Here is a 21,070-nt window from a genome sequence, read left to right as displayed (position 1 = left end):
CAAGACAAAGAATAATGCTCCTGCTACTTTTATTCAACATTCTACTGAACTAGGCTACAATCAAAAGGCAAATAATAACAAGTGCTGGTGAGAATGCAGAGAAATCAACATCCTCATGCACTGCTGGTAGAAATGTGAAATGGTACAGCTGCTTTGGAAAACAGTCTGGTAGTTCCTCAGAAGATGAAACATAAGAGTTAGCATATGACCCAGCAGTTCCACTCCCAGTGTATCGCCAAGAGAATGAAAACACATGTACACACAGAATGTTTACAGCAGCATTACATAGACAAAGAGTGGAAACAACTCAAATGCCACCCACTGATATATGAATACAATGTAGTACATCTTACAATGGAATATTATTTGGCAATAAAAAGGAACAAAGTACTGATATATATGCTACAACTTGGGTGAACCTTAAACATATTATACTAAGTGAAAAAAGCCACACACAAAAGATCACATATTGTTTAATTCCATTTATATAAAATTTCCAATAGACAAATCTATTAAGAAAGAAAGTAAATTGGTGGTTGCTTAGGGCTGGAGGGTTCTGGGAAATGGGGAGTACCTGCTAATGGGTACATTCTTTTTGGGCTAAAAAAATGTTCTAAAACTGACTATGGTGATGGGTGCACAAGTCTTAATATACTAGAAAACCACTGTATTGTACCCTTTATACAGATGAATTGTATGGCATATGAATTATATCTCTATAAAGCTCTTAGGAAAATCTACAAGACTCCTCCCCTGGTAATTGTGATTACAGATGCTCTTTTATGTTTACTGATATACAGTAATAAAGTAAGCCTTTTGACAAATATGTTTGGTTGGAAAGGTAATCTTTTTTTAAATTTTTTAAAATAATTTTACTAAGGTGACATCAACAAATAAGGGTACATATGTTCAAAGAAAACATGTCCAGGTTATCTTGTCAATCAATTATGTTGCATACCCATCACCCAAAGTCAGATTGTCCTCTGTCAGCTTCTATCTAGTTTTCTTTGTGCCCCTCCCCCCCCCAACCACCACACTCTTGTCAATGTCTCTTAGTCTTGTTTTTATGTCCCACCTATGTATGGAATAATGCAGTTCTTGGTTTTTTCTGATTTACTTATTTCACTCCGTATAATGTTATCAAGATCCCACCATTTTGCTGTAAATGATCTGATGTCATCATTTCTTATGGCTGAGTAGTATTCCGTAGTGTATATGTGCCACATCTTCTTTATCCAGTCTTCAATTGAAGGGCTTTTTGGTTGTTTCCATGTCCTGGCAACTGTGAACAATGCTGCAATGAACACGGGGCTGCATGTGTCTTTACGTATCAATGTTTCTGAGTTTTTGGGGTATACACCCAGTAGAGGAATTGCTGGGTCATAAGGTAGTTCTATTTTCAGTTTTTTGAGGAACCACCATACTTTCTCCCATAATGGTTCTACTACTTTACATTCCCACCAACAGTGAATGAGGGTTCCTTTTTCTCCACAGCCTCTCCAACATTTGCTATTACCTGTCTTGTTAATAATAGCTAATCTAACAGGTATGAGGTGGTATCTCATTGCAGTTTTGATTTGCATTTCTCTAATAACTAATGAAGATGAGCATCTTTTCATATATCTGTTAGCCATTTGTATTTCTTCCTGGGAGAAGTGTCTGTTCATGTCCTCTTCTCATTTTTTGATTGGATTGTTTTTTGTTGTTGAGTTTTATGAGATCTTTGTATATTTTGGATATTAGGCCCTTATCAGAGCTGTTGTTTGAAAATATCATTTCCCATTTAGTTGGCTGTCTGTTTATTTTGTTATCAGTTTCTCTTGCAGAGCAAAAACTTCTTAGTCTGATGTAGTCCCATTCATTTATCTTTGCCTTCACTTCCCTTGCCTTTGGAGTCAAATTCATAAAGTGCTCTTTGTAACCAAGGTCCATGAGTTTAGAACCTATGTTTTCTTCTATGTACTTTACTGTTTCAGGTCTTATATTTAGGTCTTTGATCCATTTTGAATTAATTTTAGTACAAGGGGACAAACTGTAGTTGAGTTTCATTCTTTTGCATGTGGCTTTCCAGTTTTCCCAGCACCATTTGTTGAAGAGGCTTTCTTTTCTCCATTGTGTGTTGTTGGCCCCTTTATCAAAAATTATTTGACCATATATATGTGGTTTTATTTCTGGACTTTCTATTGTGTTCCATTGGTCTGAGTGTCTATTTTTCTGCCAATATCATGCTGTTTTGATTGTTGTGGCCCTATAATATAGTTTAAAGTCAGGTATTGTAATGCCCCCAGCTTCATTCTTTTTCCTTAGGATTGCTTTGGCTATTCGGGGTTTTTTATAGTTCCATATAAATCTGATGATTTTTTGTTCCATTTCTTTAAAAAATGTCATTGGAATTTTGATGGGAATTGCATTAAATTTATATATTGCTTTAGGTAATATGGCCATTTTGATTATATTTAATCTTCCTATCCAAGAACAAGGAATATTTTTCCATCTCATTATATCTTTTTCGATTTCCCTTAACAATGCTTTGTAGTTTTCATTATATAGGTCCTTTACATTCTTTGTTATGTTTATTCCTAGGTATTTTATTTTTTTTTGTTGCAATCGTGAAGAGGATTATTTTTTTGAGTTCGTTCTCAAATGTTTCATTGTTGGCATATAGAAAGGCTATGGACTTTTGTATGTTAATTTTGTATCCTGCGACCTTACTGTATTGGCTTATTGTTTCTAGTAGTCTTTTTGTAGATTCTTTGGGGTTTTCTATATATAGGATCATATCATCTGCAAAAAGTGATACTTTTACTTCTTCTTTTCCAATATGGATGCCTTTTATTTCTTTGTCTTGTCTGATTGCTCTGGCTAGAACCCCTACCACCACATTAAATAAGAGTGGAGAGAGTGGACAACCCTGTCTTGTTCCTGATTTAAGGGGTAAAGCCTTCAGTTTTGTGCCATTTAATATAATGTTAGTTGATGGTTTATCATATATGGCCTTTATCGTGTTGAGATATTTTCCTTCTATACTCATTTTGTTGAGAGTCTTAAACATAAAATTGTGTTGTGTTTTATCGAATGCCTTTTCTGCATCTATTAAGATCATGTGGTTTTTGTTCTTTGTTTTGTTGATATGGTGTATTACGTTAACCGTTTTACATATTTTGAACCATCCTTGAGATTCTGGGATGAATCCCACTTGATCATGATGTATTATTATTATTTTTTAATTTATTTTTTGTATTTTTCTGAAGTTGGAAATGGGGAGGCAGTCAGACAGACTCCCGCATGCGCCCGACTGGGATCCACCCGGCATGCCCACCAGGGGGCAATGTTCTGCCCATCTGGGGCATCGCTCTGTCGTGACCAGAGCCATTCTAGCGCCTGAGGCAGAGGCCACAGAGCCATCCTCAGCGCCCGGGCCAACTTTGCTCCAATGGAACCTCAGCTGCAGGAGGGGAAGAGACAGAGAGGAAGGAGAGGAGGAGGGGCAGAGAAGCAGATGGGCACTTCTCCTGTGTGCCCTGGTCGGGAATCAAACCCGGGACTCCTGCACGCCAGGCTGACACTCTACCACTGAGCCAACCAGCCAGGGCTTGTATTATTTTTTAAATATGTTGTTGTATTTGATTTGCTATTATCTTGTTTAGTATTTAAGCATCTGTATTCATTAGAGATACTGATCTGTAGTTTTCTTCTTTTTTTCTTTTCTTTTTTTTTTTGTGCTGTCCTTGCCTGGTTTTGGTATGAGAGTTATGTTGGCCTCATAAAATGTGTTTGGAAGTACTGCTTCTTCTTCAATTTTTTGGAAGACTTTGATTAGAATAGGAACCAAGTCTTCTTTGAATGTTTGATAGAATTCACTAGTATAACCGTCTGGGCCTGGACTTTTATTTTTGGGGAGGTTTTTAATAGTTTTTTCTATTTCTTCCCTACTAATTGGTCTGTTTAGGCTTTCTGCTTCTTCTTGACTCAGTCTAGGAAGGTTGTATTGTTCTAGGAATTTATCCAATTCTTCTATATTGTTGAATTCAGTGGCATAAATGTTTTCATAGTGTTCTACAGTAATTCTTTGTATATCTATGATATCCATGGTGATTTTCTCTTCTTTCATTTTGGATTTTTATATGAGTCCTTTCTCTTTTTTCCTTGGTAAGTCTTGCCAAGGGTTTGTCAATTTTGTTGATCTTTTCAAAGAACCAGCTCCTTGTTCTATTAATTTTTTTTCTATAGTTTTTCTGTTCTCTATTTCATTTATTTCTGCTCTGATTTTTATTATCTCCTTTCTTCAGCTGGTTTTGGGTTGTCTTTGTTCTTCTCTTTCTAGTTCTTTAAGGTGTGAAATTAAGTGGTTCACTTGGGCTCTCTCTTGTTTGTTCATATAGGTCTGAAGTGATATGAACTTCCCTCTTATCACTGCTTTTGCTGCATCCCATAGATTCTGATATGTCGTATTGTCATTTTCATTTGTCTGTATATTGATCTCTGCGCTTATTTCTTCTTTGACCCATTCATTTTTTAAAAGTATGTTGTTTAGTTTCCACATTTTTGTGGGATTTTTTCCCTCTTTTTTGCAGTTGAATTCTAGTTTCAAGACTTTATGATCAGAAAATATGCTTAGTACAACTTCGATTTTTCTGAATTCACTGATGTTACTTTTGTGGCCCAACATATGGTCCTTTCTTTTTTTTTTTTTTTTTTTTTTTTTATTTTTCTGAAGCTGGAAACGGGGAGAGACAGTCAGATAGACTCCCACATGTGCCCGACCGGGATCCACCCAGCACGCTCACCAGGGGGCGATGCTCTGCCCCTCCGGGGTGTCTCTCTGTTGTGACCAAAGCCACTCTAGCGCCTGGGACAGAGGCCAAGGAGCCATCCGCAGCGCCCGGGCCATCTTTGCTCCAATGGAGCCTCAGCTGCGGGAGGTGAAGAGACAGAGAGGAAGGAGAGGGGGAGGGGTGGAGAAGTAGATGGGCGTTTCTCCTGTGTGCCCTGGCTGGGAATTGAACCCGGGACTTCTACACGCCAGGCCGACGCTCTACCACTGAGCCAACCGACCAGGGCTGGTCAATTCTTGAGAATGATCCATGTACACTGGAGAAAAATGTATACTTTATCACTTTGGGATGAAATGTCCTGTAGATGTCTATCATATCCAGGTGCTCTAGTGTTTTGTTTAAGGCCAATATATCTTTATTGATTCTCTGTTTGGATGACCGATCTAGAGCTGTCAGCAGTGTATTGAGGTCTCCAAGTATGATTGTATTTTTGTCAGTTTTTGTTTTCAGGTCAATAAGTAGCTGTCTTATATATTTTGGTGCTCCTTGGTTTGGTGCATATATATTAAGAATTGTTATGTCTTCTTGATTCAGCATCCCCTTAATCATTATGAAATGACCATTTTTGTCTCTGAGTACTTTTGCTGTCTTGTAGTCAGCATTATCAGATATGAGTATTGCTATGCCTGCTTTTTTTTGGATGTTATTTGCTTGGAGTATTGTTTTCCAGCCTTTCACTTTGAATTTGTTTTTATCCTTGTTGCTTAGATGAGTTTCTTGTAGGCAGCATACAATTGGAATTTCTTTTTTAATCCATTCTGCTACTCTGTGCCTTTTTATTGGTGAGTTTAATCCGTTTACATTTAGTGTAATTATTGACACTTGTGGGTTCCCTATTGCCATTTTATACATTGCTTTCTGTTAGTTTTGTGTCTTGTTTGATTCTTCTCTTTCGTTTTTCTATCTTTTGATTTTGTTTGGTTGTATTTCCATACATCTTTCCTCTGTTGCTATCTTTTTTAAATCATGTGCTTCTGCGGTGGTTTTTTCAAGGGTGGTTACCATTAAGTAATGAAAACGGTTCCTACCCTGTTCATTGTAGTGCACTATCTTGTGAGTACTTTTGCACTCAATCGTTCTTTGCTACTGTTAATTTCCGTCCTCTCCCCTTTTTTTGTTTTTTTGTTGTCACAGTTTAAATTTGGTTTTATTGTGTTCTTGGTGGAGCTTTTACTTGTGGTTTTGTTTTGTTTTGTTTTTTGTATCTGGTTGGAAAATCCCCTTTAGTAATTCCTGGAGTGGGGGTTTTCTGATGATAAATTCCCTCATCTTTTCTGTATCTGTAAATGTTTTTATTTCTCCTTCGTATTTAAAGGATAGCTTTGATGGGTATAGTATTCTTGGCTGAAAGTTCCTCTCTTTCAGGACTTTAAATATTGGGGTCCACTCTCTTTTAGCTTGTAGAGTTTCTGTTGAGAAATCTGATGATAATCTAATGGGCCTTCCTTTATATGTTGTATTCTTCTTTTCCCTGGCTGCCTTGAGAATTTTTTCTTTGTCGTTGGTTTGTGCCAATTTCATTAGGATGTGCCTTGGAGTAGGTTTATTGGGGTTAAGAAAACTCAGAGTTCTGTTTGCTTCTTGAATTTGAGGCTTTAGTTCTTTCCACAGGCTTGGGAAGTTCTTATCAATTATTTGTTTGAATATGTTCTCCATTCCATTTTCTCTCTCTTCTCCCTCTGATATACCTACTATTCTTATGTTATTTTTTTTTGATGGAGTCAGACAATTCCTGTAGGGCTTTCTCATGCTCAGTGTACAAAAATAAAAAACAAACAAACAAACCCCCCCAAACAAAAAAACCTGGGCATAAATAAACAATGAGGGCAGGGCTGGCAGGGATGTTGGAGGGCCTGGGGCAGAGGAAGCCAGCAAAGGCTCAAGCTAGGTGCCCATGGCAGAACCACAGACAGGCCAGCTGGGCCCCTAGCACCGTGAGGCAGGAACTGCGGTCAGACCCACTCCTGCAGAGACTGCTTGCAGTACAGGAGCATGCGGGGCACGCCCTTGTGCTGCATCTACACCAGGGCATAGGTCAGGCCCAAGATGCACAGAAGCAGCAGTAGTTGCGGCACCAGCACCATCACCATGTTTACTGTCTGAGTCACCTCCTCCCACTGCACTACCACGCTGCTGCCCCCTATCCGTCCTCACCCCAGAGTCCCCTTTCCCGGTGCCTGGGCCAGCCTCATGGCCCTCATCACCCTCCTGGCTGTCACCCCCCAACCTAGATTCTGCATTCCCGTTGGGGTTGAAGGGCCGACGGGCCACATCAGGCCACCAGGGGCCCAGTTCTTTGCGCCTATGAAGTCCTGCAGGATGGACTTAGGGTATCAGGGCTCCATTCGCAGGCGCTCGTTGTCTAACTTCCAGTACTTGGTGCCTTTGTAGAAGTAGGTGTAGGCTGCATTGTTGCTCATGAAGGCCCCTTTGGGGGACACGGGATCCTCTGCCAGACACTGATGGGCTTGGGGTAGCTGGGGTCTCCTCGTTGTGTCTCCTCATTGAAGCGCCAGTACCTGTCCTCTTGGAAGAAGGCATGCCCTGTGGGCTCCCACCAGATGGCTGCATCGATGCGGTCGTAGGGGATGCCCAAGCCATAGCTGGTCAGTGGCTGTAGGTAGTTGGACTCCAGATTTGCTTCCCGGAAGAGCCAGTAGCAGTCATCTTTGAAGAAGACAAACGCCCATCTTGGCTCTCATAGGCAGCACTGATGTCACTGGGCAGACCGTGCCAGAAGTGCCTGATGGGTATAGGATAGCTGTCCAGGACACGGTTGTGCTGGACCCACCAGAACCAAAGAGGCCCTTGAACACAAACATCTACCCACGCAGCATGGCCACTGTGTCAAAGTCTCCGTTGCAGATGCTGGGGCCATATTGGTCAAGCCTCTCTGTGGCTCGGGGCTGCACTGGGGGGCCTGGCTTCGGGGGCGCTCTGGCTTCCTGCCTGGGGGTGGAGGATGGGGGGCTGGAGGGCTGGTGGTCTGGCTGGCCTGGTTGCGGGGTGTCACAGTGGGGAGGGGCCAGGTGGGCTGTGGCTGACCATTTGGGGTGCCATAGAGCTGCTAGATACACCAGAGATCATCCTCCGGCAGCTGGAAGTTGTCAATATCCACCCACTGGTAGAAGGGCGCCATGATGGCGCTGGGGCTGCTGGAGTGCTCCAGCCGCAGTGTGTGGCCCAGATTGTGCACCGCCCCTGGGAAGAGGCTGTTCCCATGCATGTCTATGCTGGAGAAGGTACAAGGCTCATTGCGTCAAACAGGGGCCAGGGAAGTAGGCGTGGGCCAGAAAACCACCCGTGCCATCAAAGGGTGAGCTGCCACCATAGAAGCCAGAGGCAAAGAGAACCATGATGTCAGTCTCCTGCCTCCGCAGCTGGATGTCCTGGTAGGGCACCTCCTGAAGACCAGTGGAGTGGCCTGCTCCCACACGCGGAAGGCCCTGCGCACCGCCTCCAGCGAGTGGTACCAGCCCAGCTTCTCTGTGTAGTTCTGGATGCTGAAGGTCAGGTGAGGGTTGCTCCACTTCCTGCCGGTGAGGCCATAGTTCTCCCGCAGCCGCAGTTTGGCCTTCACATGCATCCCAAACTGATCTGGCACCCCACAACGGGGCCGCTTCATCCACACCTTGGTCTCTTCATCGAGCATGCCAATAACAGAGATCCCGTAGAAGCGCTGCATTTCGGCAAAGGCTGAGGCCAGGATCTGGCCGAGCACATGGTGGACATGTGGCAGCTGGGCTGGGCCGGTAGCCGTAGAGCTGCAGCCAGTTCTTAGCATTGACTTCTGCGTCTTCCGCAGTTGCGCCACGGCCCATGCAGCCCAGAAGCACCAGGAGCAGCGGCAGCAGTCGGGGCCTCGCCACCGAGGAGGCTGCCTGCCCATGACGGCTGTCTGGGCGCACTCCATTCAATGCCTATGCGCTCTGCGCCCAGCCCGACGGGCATCGTAGCACGCGGGGCTCGCCGGCGCCGCGTCCCTGCACTCGACTCGGAAACTTGCGACGCTCCCTGGCTCCCGCTCTGCATGTGGCAGACCTCCCAGTCTAGGTCCCTGTCCCCACCGAAGCCGCTTAGGTCCCTTCGGCAAATTATCACGCCCGAGGAGAAGCGGCCAGGGCAGTTCTGGGCACGCGGAGCCAGCCCACGAAAGAGAGGGCCGGCTGGAGCCTCACGCCGCCTAGGATCCCGGGGCCGGCTCCCGACAGCAAGGGGCCAGCTCCCGAGAGCAAGGCAACTCCTGAGCCTTTGTCTGACCCCGCCCTCCCCGTCCCGCAGCGCCCCCAGGGTGCCCAGCTCCCTCTGTCCATGCCCAGGGCCGGACGCTGCCCTGAGTGCACGCCGCCCGCCCCGCCCGGGACTCGGCTCGCCCCACGCACAATCGGGCACGGCTCCTCGCAGTCCCGGGAGGAGGCGCAGGGAGCCAGTCGGAGCGAGCAAGCAAGCCAGCCAGGGAGCCGGCGCCCACGTTCCCTGCGAGTTCCGCGCAGCTCCGGGCCCAAAGATAAATATTTTACAAAAGCCCCTGACCAGTCAGTGGTGCAGTGGGTAAAGCATCGATACTGGGACTCAGAGGACCCAGGTTCGAAATCCCGAGGTCACCGGCTAGAACGCGGGCTCATCCAGCTTAAGCGAGGGATCACAGACATTACCTCACGGTCCCTGGCTTGAGCCTAAAGGTCGTTGGCTTGAAGCCCAGGGTCCTTGGCTTGAACAAGGCGTCACTCACTCTGCAGTAGCGCTCCCCCCTGCCCCTGTTAAGGTGCATATGAGAGAGCAATCAACGAACAACTAAAGAAACTAAGGAGCCGCAACAAAGAATTGATACTTCTCATCTCTCCTTTCCTGTCTGTCCCTATCTGCACACCCCCCCCCAATCTGTCAAAAAAAAAAAAACCCACAATTTTTTTACAAAAGCATAGAGACTCCTTTAAATAGATTAAGTATTTTCCCAGACAGGATCTACTACTTCTTATTCTAATAAAACTAATTAAGGTACTTGACTTTTACTGGAAAATGTCAATTATATTATATTGGAAATAACAGAGCCTTGAGGGCACCAAAAAGCCAAAATAGTTTATTCAATAATGCCTCTTAGTGAATAAAGAATGGCATTAATTGAGCTGTTCGCTATTGAGGTCTATTGTCAAGTTTATCAGAACTCTTAGATGAATGAAAAATGTTTTCTTGGGGAACTGGGTGAAAAAGATGAAGGGATTAAGAAGTACAAATTGGTAGTGACAGAATGTCAAGTACAGCATAGGGAATATAGTCTAATATTGTAATAACTATGTGTGGTGTCAGGTGGGTACTGGAGATACGGGGCAGGGAGGACACTTTGCAAAGTATATGACTGTCTAACCACTATGCTGTACACCTGAAATTACTACAAAATAATATTGAATGTAAACTGTAATTGAAAAAAAACAAAGTTATTTACAAAAAATGTTTCCTTATATGTATTTTTCTTATTTAATTCATATGCATTTGTGTTATGTGAAAATTAGTATGACTAGCTAAATTTAAAATATTCCTGTAATTTACTGCATACCCTAGGAAGAAATACAATTCAGTAAAATATGCACTCGAAATTTCTCTAGGAAAAAGCACCCCTAAATATATAGGCTTACCATCCTTTATCTTTTCCTATACTTTCTGAACTTTATGTATTGACTTTTTATATAAAATGGAAGTGGTAACCTCTTGACACCTCAAAACCTGACTGACAGTTCTAGTCTAATAACATAAAATTTTGTGATTTACACATGGTTTCATAGTTACCATTTCATTTAGTCTTCAAAACAACTCTACAAAGGAGGCTAGGATAGGATGCTCACCAGGGCCTCGGTTTAATTATCTGCAGGTTGTACACTGCACAATTGGGGGCACTATTTAAATTAGTTTTCACAGATTTTCATATTCTCATCATTTCCCAGAAGATGACAGTATGATATCTTGAGGAAGGGGACCTGATTTGTCCTCCCATAATTCCAACAAAGGCATCAGAGAGACTAGTGATGGGGGCCTGAATTTATTACCGTATTTCCTCATGTATAAGACAATCCCATGTATAAGACGCACCTTAATTCCAGGGCCAGAAATTGGAAAAATAAATGTATTACATAAAGTTACTGAACTCAAGTTTTATTCATCATAAAATTCATACAACTCCTCATCACTGTCAAAACTCCCATCCATTAGCTTGTCCTCATCTGTGTCTGATGATGAATCACTGTCTTCAATAATGAGCGCAAAAACAAGCGTGAAAAAGCGGGAAATGCAAGTAAAAAAAACTCCTACAACCACTGTATAAGACGCACCCAGTATTTAGACCCCAAATTTTTTGGGGAAAAGCACGTCATATACATGGGGAGATATGGTGCTTTTCCCTTTATGAATGTGTCTCAGAGAAACGAAGCAACTCACCCACCATTCCTGATACCCAGGGCAGAAACAGGGACTTTTTTTTTTTCCATTTTAGAACAAGAATAAGTAAATACCCCTGGGTGGGGAAACATAATTTACGTGCATAGATGGTATCTTGTAAGATAAGAAAAAGTTTGGCCTGGGGATGCTGTTTTCAAAGTGTTTCTTTCATCCTAAGGAAGAAACTCTTAAAAGCTGCATATTTCTGGTGCTGGGTGTTAAATTCCTTCCTGTGCCCCTTGGTTGACACCTTCACAAACTGTCAACATGAACTAAGAGCAGATGTTTGATTAGAAGGCACACAGCCTTTCCTGAACCACAGGGCTTTGAAACCCTGCCAAAAGAAGTCCTAAGAGAAAAAAGAACTGTGAAAATACCAACTCTCACCTCCAGAGCATGTGGACGTGATAAGCTGAGATACCAAATTGAGAGCTGCCTCCTCGGATAGCTGTTGCTATACCAACGGCAGCCACCATTTCAACATCCTTTAAATGAAAGCGTTATCATGCCTCACTTGGCGGCCACACTCAGACAGCCCTAAATTCCCTGAGCACCTGCTGTGTGGCCTCACACAGTCCTCACCTTCTCCTCCTACTGTAAATACTCACATTTCACTACAGAAATGGTCATATTTGATCATTCAGTGCTGCACCTGCCCCTTTGGGGTGGGGTAAGCAGAGTGTGCCACCCCAAAATATACCTTTTTGTTTGGGTATCAATGATTTTAAGCTGGTTGTTTTTAAGAAGCAAAAGACTGAAGAAGAGCCCTTTTCGTCCCCCTCACCTGCCTACAGGAGTCCGGGAAGGGAGCTATCACCCTCGCTTCATGGGAACCAAGTGGGGCAGACAGAGGGAGACCAGGCACAGCCTGTTTTGTAGGCGACCTCCTTGTCACATTGTTGTGGTCCAGCAAGAATTTGTTTACCAAATGCTTACTTTTCCTCATTTACCTGTGAATTGTAAACTTTCCCTGAGACCCCCCCCCCAGATCCCTACTGCCCCCTTAGTCCAGAAAGGTAATATAAATCTAATGGCCCTGTATGTTGACCTCAGGTCCCATAGTCTTATAGAACCCCCATGTGTACAAATGTAATAAACGTGGTTATTTTCTCCTATTAATCCCTCTTATGTCAACTTAATTCTTAGGCCAATCAGAAAAACTAAGAGGGAAAAGAGGGAAAATTCCCCCCTTCCCCACAGGACCAACCTACTTGTATTAACTGAGCATAAAGACATACGGAAGCATTAGCTACACAGAACTGGTAAAAGTCGGTATGACACTCATTTTCTTCCAGGGTCCCTACCTTCCTATTTAGGTTCAAATTCATCCTTGTGAAAACTAATTTTCTGTTAGCAGCACAAGCACTGAGCTCTCAAGTAAAGAGCAGGGTATGCTGACTCTTGATATAGTATATATTAAAAATAAAACTTATCATAAATTCACTTCATTCATTCCCTAGTCTCTTACTGATTTCTGCTAATTTCATTTTTTATTTACCATTCTTGTAGAGATAGAAAATTATGTGTCATTTGCTCTAAAAATAAATGACTACCAGAGTCTTAGCCTCTGATTTTATCAGCTATTCGCAAAGAACCTTGGAAGGGTAACAGACTGAAGAGTAAGCTTCAAACTTAATCACCCAACAAGCTCATTGAACCGGATTCCTGCTTCAGTAGATTTGTGTAGAGCCCAACAATTTGGAGTTCAAGAACCCCCCAGGAGATGGTGATGATGGTGATGTTCCCCAGACAATTTTTCCATTAGTACTGGATTAAGGTTTGGGAGAGAGGCAAGACTATATAGAAAGCCATTTTACAATGAGATAAGCTTAAACATGGGACTCTACACAAGACATTTAATTTGAAGATACTACAATTTAAGGTCTAGCTTGTGCTGGCATCAGAACTCCTTGGTTTCAGACTTATATCCATCCTGAACTTTTGTTTATTTATTTAATAAAAATTTAAATCTATTGTGTTAACATGGATTGAAGTATCCCACTCTGTCGGAAGCCAATCAACAGCTACTGGTTGACAAAGTCACAGGAGAGAAAAGGCGCAATGATACTTCCCTCTTTAACTTTTTGAATTAATTTGGCCTTTTATTCCCCTTTTCTGGGTGTGTGTGCGATCATTTATGGCACAGGATAATAGCACCGTCCCTGTAGATTCATAGTAATTTCTTTGGAAATGAGACAGAGGATGTGAGTTCCACAGAAAAGCCTGTAAGCCCTTTTGCCTGGGCTCATAGACATAAGAGGCTGGCTATGATATCCCTCGAAAAGGGTTAAGTTTGTAGGAGAATTCCTTCCTATTAATCATGTTAGAAAAATAGATTGTGACTTATGAATAGGTAAGAAACAGTAAGTATACACAGAAGCACCTTTCAGCCTTCACTTAATTCATTACTTTACCTCCCTAGCCTTTTCACGCGGAAGAGTAGAGAAACTTTCCTTTCTTCTTGCATACTTGACCTGCAGGTGGTGGAACACTCTTAGAAAAATAAAGTTAGAACTTAACTAGTGTATGAATATAGTAAATAAATAAAATTGGACTAGACAATAGGACATTAGGTAAGGTAGAGTTATTAATCAGTACTGACCTTTTAGAAGTTTGCGCCAATATTGTTGTTGCTACTCAAGTTATTGTATAACTATACTTAGAATGACTTACCACCTGATTTATAGCTTATATAGAAATGAATTAACTGTTGCCTAGAAATATGTAACCATAGTGCAACAAAAACAATTATTAATCAATGTATTCTGAATACCATGTAATTGTAACTTAGTGTGTGTGTATAAAAATAAAGCTAGACTAGCCATTGGCAGAGATGCCTGGCAGTGAATGCTAAAAAAGAATTCAGTTCTCTCACTCGATTCACACTGACACCATCTCTTCCTGTGGGACCCCTGGATTCCCCCCAGGGCTGGACCCCAGCACCACTCAATATAATACCCTCCACCCCTAACAATGTGTCTTACATTATCCCCCCTGGGCCACCTTCTCCTAACCTCCCTTCTCCCATTCCCTCTGGGATTTGCTGTCCTGTCATCTGTATCTATGTATATATAATTTTACTAATCCCTTCACCTTCTCTCATTCCATCCCTTTATCCCCCTTCTCTCTGACAGCTGTCCCTCTGCTCTCTGTGACCCCACCTCTGCCTCTATTCCGTTCCTCAGTTCACTTTGTTCATTAGATTCCACATATATAAGTGAGATCACATAATATTTGTCTTTCTCTGCCTGGCTTATTTCACTTAGCATAATAGTCTCCAGGTCCATCCGTACCATCGCTAAAGGTAAGATTTCCTTCTTTTTCATGGTTGCATAGTATTCCATTACTGTATTTTTAATCATATGGTACCCTGGCTAGTTAGCATATTAAAAGACCTTCATGTCTTTTAAACCTTAAAGCATTGCTATGAAGAATAACTCCTCTTCTTGAAGCTATATATATTATTGCTTCTGATGGAAAAGTTCCTTTTCTGTCATTTCACTTGTATGTAAAGTTTTTCAATTATTTTGTTAGACATGCATCAAGATGTTTGCTGTCTCTCTGCCTTCTGATTGCAATCTAATTTGTGACTCTAAGAGATTAATTTCTTAAAGCAATGCAAATGAGATTTCTCAACACCTCTTCTGTTGTTATTTTCTAAAATATTGCACTTTCAAAGTTGATTGTTGAAGAAGCAATATTTTAAAAAATACTCAGAAGTGAAAATGTCAGAATAAGAATTCCCACAACATGCTATGCATCTGTGCAAAATGCACTCTAACAACCCTAAATAGTTCTTACCTGCATAAGCTGCTGCTTCAGTTTCTGTATTTCTGAAATGTTCAGCTCACTGAATAAGTCAGAAACAGGGTGTAGAGACTCTCCTTTCCTTAAAGTAGGAGTCCGATAGTCTCCATTCAGTTTCACTAGGGGCCCGTGGATATGCCCGTTCATTTTGTCATCATTATTCGGTTCAGTCCCATCCTCAGCAAACTTGAGTCCATCGACTGAGATGCTGATATGGTTGTCATTGAGGGTGATGTACTGGGAGAGCTCCTTCCGCAGGTTGTTCTTTTGCTCCCTCTCATTTTTCAAGGTCTCAAGGGCTTCTTCCAGTTGGTGCTCAGCAATCTCCTTCAACCGGATGGCATCTTCCAGCTGGCTGTTCAGCAGCACCGTCTCCTCCTCAAATCGTTTAATCTCATGCTTTAAGCCTTCGTATTCAACCTGGATCAGAAAGGATAGAGAAGATTCAGAAAACTAAAATTTGGGTCTTACAAAACTGCCTTTAGACCCTCTAGTGGACCAAATCAATAAAAAATAAAAAAATAAAAACAGTCTACAAAATAAATCTTCAAAAATACATGGTATATATATCCTTAAGGCAACACAGGATGGGTTTTTTTTAGAAATTATATATAAATCACTTCTTTATTTTTTATTTTTTAGCAAGAGAAAAAGAGAGAGACAGGGAGAGAGATGAGAAGCACCAACCCATAGTTGTGGCATTTCAGTTGTTCATTGGTAGCTTTCTCATATGTGCCTTGATTGGGAGGCTCCAGTTGAGCCAGTGACTACCTTGCTCAAGCCAGTGACCTTGGGGTTTCAAACCTAGGTCCTCAGCATTCCAGGTCAATGCTCTATCCACTGTGAAACCACCTGGTCAGGCATAAATTAAATTCTTAGCAGAGATGAAAATGTATCTGTTTTAGGATTTCTTTTATAAGGTCCAATGGTCAAAAAAGGGTGCCGTTGGCCTAATATAATGTAGATTTTTCTCTTTCGTAATTGTTTATCAGACTATTCACAACCAAGATTTTATCATCACCATTACTGTTTTATTGAATTATTAATAATGAGGTAATTTTTATACCCAGAGATAAGCTAGTTAAAAGATCACAATAAGAATATAATCTCAATAAATACATTTAAGAGTAAAATGAAGAAGCCAAATTTTATGTGCTTAAGGATAGAATCTGGAATAACAATATCAATTATCAATTATGTGGTAACAAATATATATATATATTATACTATGTATTATCAATATTCTTTTGAATTATATTAAGTAAGAGCCTGCACAGGCCCTGGCCGGTTGGCTCAGTGGTAGAGTGTTGGCCTGGCGTGTGGAAGTCTTGGGTTCGATTCCCAGCCAGGGCACACAGGAGAAGCGGCCATCTGCTTCTCCACCCTTCCCCCTCTCCTTCCTCTCAATCTCTTTCTTCCCCTCCCGCAGCTGAGGCTCCACTAGAACAAAGTTAGCCCAGGCGCTGAGGATGGCTCCATAGCCTCTGCCTCAGGTGCTAGAATGGCTCTGGTTGTAATGGAGCAACGCCCCAGATGGGCAGAGCATCGTTCCCTAGTGTGGGCATACCAGGTGGATCCTGATCAGATGCATGTGGGAGTCTGTCTCTCTGCATCCTTGCTTCTCACTTCAGAAAAATATATATAAAAAAAAAAGCCTGCGCAAACACCGTTGGTCATGTAAACCCACAGGGAAAAGATTTCTACTCTAGGCCAACATGGCCTCCTTGGGGCCTTTTCCATGGCACAGACCACTTTTCAATAAGTACTTTAGTCTCCACAATCACCTTATAATCTCCTTAGAAAGAGGAAATACTCTTTATGTACCTATGTGTCCTTCCTAGTGCTTCCATGTTTCTTCATAGTGTTTCAACAGAATTCTGCTCTGTAGTAAGTATTTGCTAAATAAACTATTGTGAATGAAAAAAACTAGGACAATATACATCATTATAAGAAACTAATAATTAACTATGGGTTTAATTTTAAATTTATTTTAGTGTTTATAATAGTTTAAATTTGTATTTTTTATTTATTTATTTATTTTATTATTTTTTTTATTTACAGGGACAGAGAGAGAGTCAGAGAGAGGGATAGATAGGGACAGACAGGAACGGAGAGAGATGAGAAGCATCAATCATCAGTTTTTCGTTGTGGCTCCTTAGTTCATTGATTGCTTTCTCATATGTGCCTTGACCGCGGGCCTTCAGCAGACCGAGTAACCCAGGGGTCTCAAACTCAACTCAGCATGTGGGCCACAGAGCAATATCACAGCCGTTCGGCGGGCCGCACTAGGTCTACAAAAGGCAACTGTTACGCAACACTTTTCTCACTGCAGTTGAAAACAAAAAAAAAATCAGTACAACAAGCACAATCGTACATGCAGTTTACTCAGTGTCACAAAACGACCAGAAACTGTAGTTCGCATCACAACTGCTGTTAACTAAGCTAATATCTAGCAAGGATGCTAGAGAAATGAAAAATACAAGTAGGCCCCTAGGCTTACTTAATTTTATCCAAAATATTTTGAACTTCGTGGATTAGTCTGCGGTCCGCACAAAATTGTTAGGCAGGCCGTGAGTTTGAGACCCCTGGAGTAACCCCTTGCTTGAGCCAGCGACCCTGAGTCTAAGCTGGTGAGCTTTTTTTATTTTGCTCAAGCCAGATGAGCCCGCACGCAAGCTGGCAACCTTGGGGTCTCGAACCTGGGTCCTCAGCATCCCAGTCCAACGCTCTACCACTGCGCCACCGCCTGGTCAGGTTAAACTTGTATTTTTAAAAAGACTTTTTAAAAGATTTTATTTATTCATTTTTGAGAGAAGAGAGAGAGAAAGAGGGAGGAGTAGGAAGCATCAACTTCTATATATGCCTTGATTAAGCAAACCCAGGGCTTCGAATTGGTGACCTCAGCATTCCAGGTTGATGCTTTCTCCACTGCACCACCACAGGCCAGGCTAAAACGATTTAAAAACTAAAATATAGGGATCATAGACCATTGTCATTTTCATACATTTCTAGTTCTGCTCCACCCATACCATCCTTTTTCATATAATCTCAATGCAATGGTTTGTCTCACAGAGGTTAGGATAAAGTTTTTGATATAGTTAGGAAGTAGTAGGTTTGGCTAATGTGACAGAGACCTAAGCAACAGTGACTTAGTCAAGACAGAAGTTTATTTCTCTTTGCTGTAACAATATAGAGGTAGTCAGTCAAGGATCAGTAGAAATTTCTGCTCCATGAGGTCATCCCGGAGCCAGACTCCTTACACTGCTTCCCATTCCGATCCATATGGTCTCAGGTGGCTTGCCATCTTGATCATGTTCTAAGCCAGGGGTCCCCAAACTACGGCCTGCGGGCCGCATGCGGCCCCCTGAGGCCATTTATCCGCCCCCCTGCCATATTTCTGGAAGGGGCACCTCTTTCATTGGTGGTCAGTGAGAGGAGCATAGTTCCCATTGAAATACTGGTCAGTTTGTTGATTTAAATTTACTTGTTCTTTATTTTAAATATTGTATTTATTTCAGTTTTGTCTTTTTACTTTAAAATAAGATATGTGCAGTGTGCATAGGGATTTGTTCATAGTTTTTTTTATAGTCCGGCCCTCCAATGGTCTGAGGCACAGTGAACTGGCCCCTGTGAAAAAAGTTTGGGGACCCCTGTTCTAAGCTGTGGGACAATATAAGGGGCATACCTTGTACCTAGAGCAGTGATCCCCAACCCCCGGGCCGTGGACCAGTACCAGTCCATGAGCCATTTGGTACCAGTCCACAGAGAAAGAATAAATAACTTACATTATTTCCGTTTTATTTATATTTAAGTCTGAATGATGGTTTATTTTTAAAAAATGACCAGATTCCCTCTGTTACATCTGTCTAAGACTCACTCTTGACGCTTGTCTCGGTCACGTGATACATTTATCCGTCCCACCCTAAAGGCAGGTCCGTGAAAATATTTTCTGACATTAAACAGTCCGTGGCCCAAAAAAGGTTGGGGACCACTGCCTTTGAGGACATGTCTCAAAGGTTGCCCATATCACTTTTCTTCATATCCAATTGGCCAGTACTAGTTATATGACATTTGGTTGCAAGGGAGGTGAAGAATATAGTCTTTACTCTGGGTAGGCTAGTGCCCATTTAAAAACTCGTGAAACATTGGGATAAGGAATATAATGGATACTGATGGACTACCAACACTTACTGCTATACCAGGTCAACGGAATTTCACAGGTCCATAATATAATCATTCAGAAGAGTCAAGTCACAGAAAACTGCTTGTGATAACAAAGTCTAGTATCATAGTTTCCTGCAGGCCTGTTTATATACTTTCAATCATTTTCATTCTGACCTTTTCCTTTTCTTTCTCTGGACAATTTAGAACACCTGCTTGCAAACCTTTCCCAGTATTTCTACCAGTCCTCTGACTGCTCCCAGATTGTGTGATAGCTTACATTTGCAGACATTAATTCAGTTTGCATTACAGACCTTTTATTCTTCAATCCCTATTAAATTGATAACTAGACCAGGGGTTTACAAAATTACTATGTCTTCTGAGCCAAATCCAGCCTACCATGTATTTCTGTAAATAAAGTTTTACTAAAACACACACTCTTTTGTTTACATGTTCTCTATGGCTGCTTTTAATGTGACAACAACAAAATGAAGCAGTTGTAAGAGAGACTGATGGCCTGTAAAACCTAACATGTTTACAATCTGGCCCTTAAAGAAAAACTTTGTCAACTCCTGGGCTAGACTGGATGACATTAATTCAGTGTTCTTTGTACGTTTTTAATTTTGTGATTTTTATTCAATTGATGGCAGACTTCCCACAAAGCCTTATCTCTTTCTGTTTGGGCACTTCCACTGACTCTACTCACTGGTTCAAGCTCTGAATGTTCACCCAGATGTTTTGTCTTTCTCTGCTTAGACAAAAGCTGACATCTGGAAAACCCTTATTCGTCTTTCAAGATCTAAGTCAAGAATCTAATCCTAATTCCAAAGTGTTTGTTGACCCACTCAGTCAAATAGATCACTCCTTCATGGTGCCATTGTTATAAGGGTGCATCATATGATTAGAGCCCCAGCAAGCTGGATGAACCAAGACACAGAATGAAAAGGAACTTGAAAATTAATGTTTGATATTTTGAAAACAGCATCAAAGTAGTTATCATGAGAGAAAAAATTAGTACTTTGTTGAGATTCCTTATTGCAACTTCATGTTTTGGTAGTTCTTTTTATTTTCAACTACATGAGGTACCACAATCTTTTCAGAGTTAGGAACTCTAAAAATCTTAATGTGGTTCTGTATTGTCAAACTTAACACACAGCTTGAACGGCTTTGAATTCATTGCCTGCATTCCCTACTGGAACTATAAGCTCTGAGTCAGTGACCATATCTTTTTTTTTTTTAAGACTTTATTTATTCACTTTAGAGGGAGGGAGGGAGAGAGAGAGAGAGAGAGAGAGATGGGGGAGGCAGGAAGCATCAATTCCCATATGTGCCTGGACTGGGTAAGCCCAGGGATTTGAACCAGTGACCTCAGGGTTCCAGGTTGATGCTTTATCCACTGTGCCACCCCAGGTCAAGCCAGTGACCATATCTTTTGTCTTTAAAAAAGTACATGGCCGACTTGGCTTGTGGTGGTGCAGTGGATTGCACATCAACCTAGAATGCAGAGGTCACAGGTTTGAGACCCTGGGCTTGCCAAGGCAAGGCACATATGACAAGCAATGAACAACTAATGCGAAGCAACTGTGAGTTGATACTTCTTGCTCCCCACACCCAATCCCGTAAAAATCAATCAATAAAAAAGAAAGGGGGGCCCTGGCCAGTTGGCTCAGTGGTAGAGCGTCGGCCTGGCATGCGGAAGTCCCGGTTCAATTCCCGGCCAGGGCACACAGGAGAGGCACCCATCTGCTTTTCCACCCCTCCCCTTCTTCTTCCTCTCTGTCTCTCTCTTCCCCTCCTGCAGCCAAGGCTCCATTGGAGCAAAAGATGGCCCGGGTGCT

At 42.1% G+C, this 21,070-nt stretch overlaps 1 protein-coding gene and 1 pseudogene across 6 annotated transcripts in view; both read right to left on the bottom strand.

Moving 5' to 3' along the window:
* Positions 1-21,070, bottom strand: part of BICD1 (BICD cargo adaptor 1) — a 232,934-nt gene that overhangs the window by 61,672 nt on the left and 150,192 nt on the right. For all 6 annotated transcript variants that reach the window (XM_066258080.1, XM_066258074.1, XM_066258079.1 and 3 more), the window contains exon 4: positions 15,066-15,491. In XM_066258080.1, coding sequence (XP_066114177.1) covers positions 15,066-15,491 — 426 coding nt within the window. The remainder of the gene's footprint in view (positions 1-15,065; positions 15,492-21,070) is intronic.
* LOC136323727 (matrix metalloproteinase-15 pseudogene) lies at positions 6,788-9,148 on the bottom strand (annotated as a pseudogene).

This window comes from Saccopteryx bilineata, chromosome 2 (assembly GCF_036850765.1).
Source record: "Saccopteryx bilineata isolate mSacBil1 chromosome 2, mSacBil1_pri_phased_curated, whole genome shotgun sequence".
Classification (NCBI taxonomy): Eukaryota; Metazoa; Chordata; class Mammalia; order Chiroptera; family Emballonuridae; genus Saccopteryx; species Saccopteryx bilineata.
This window is presented reverse-complemented; position numbering and strand designations above follow the sequence as displayed.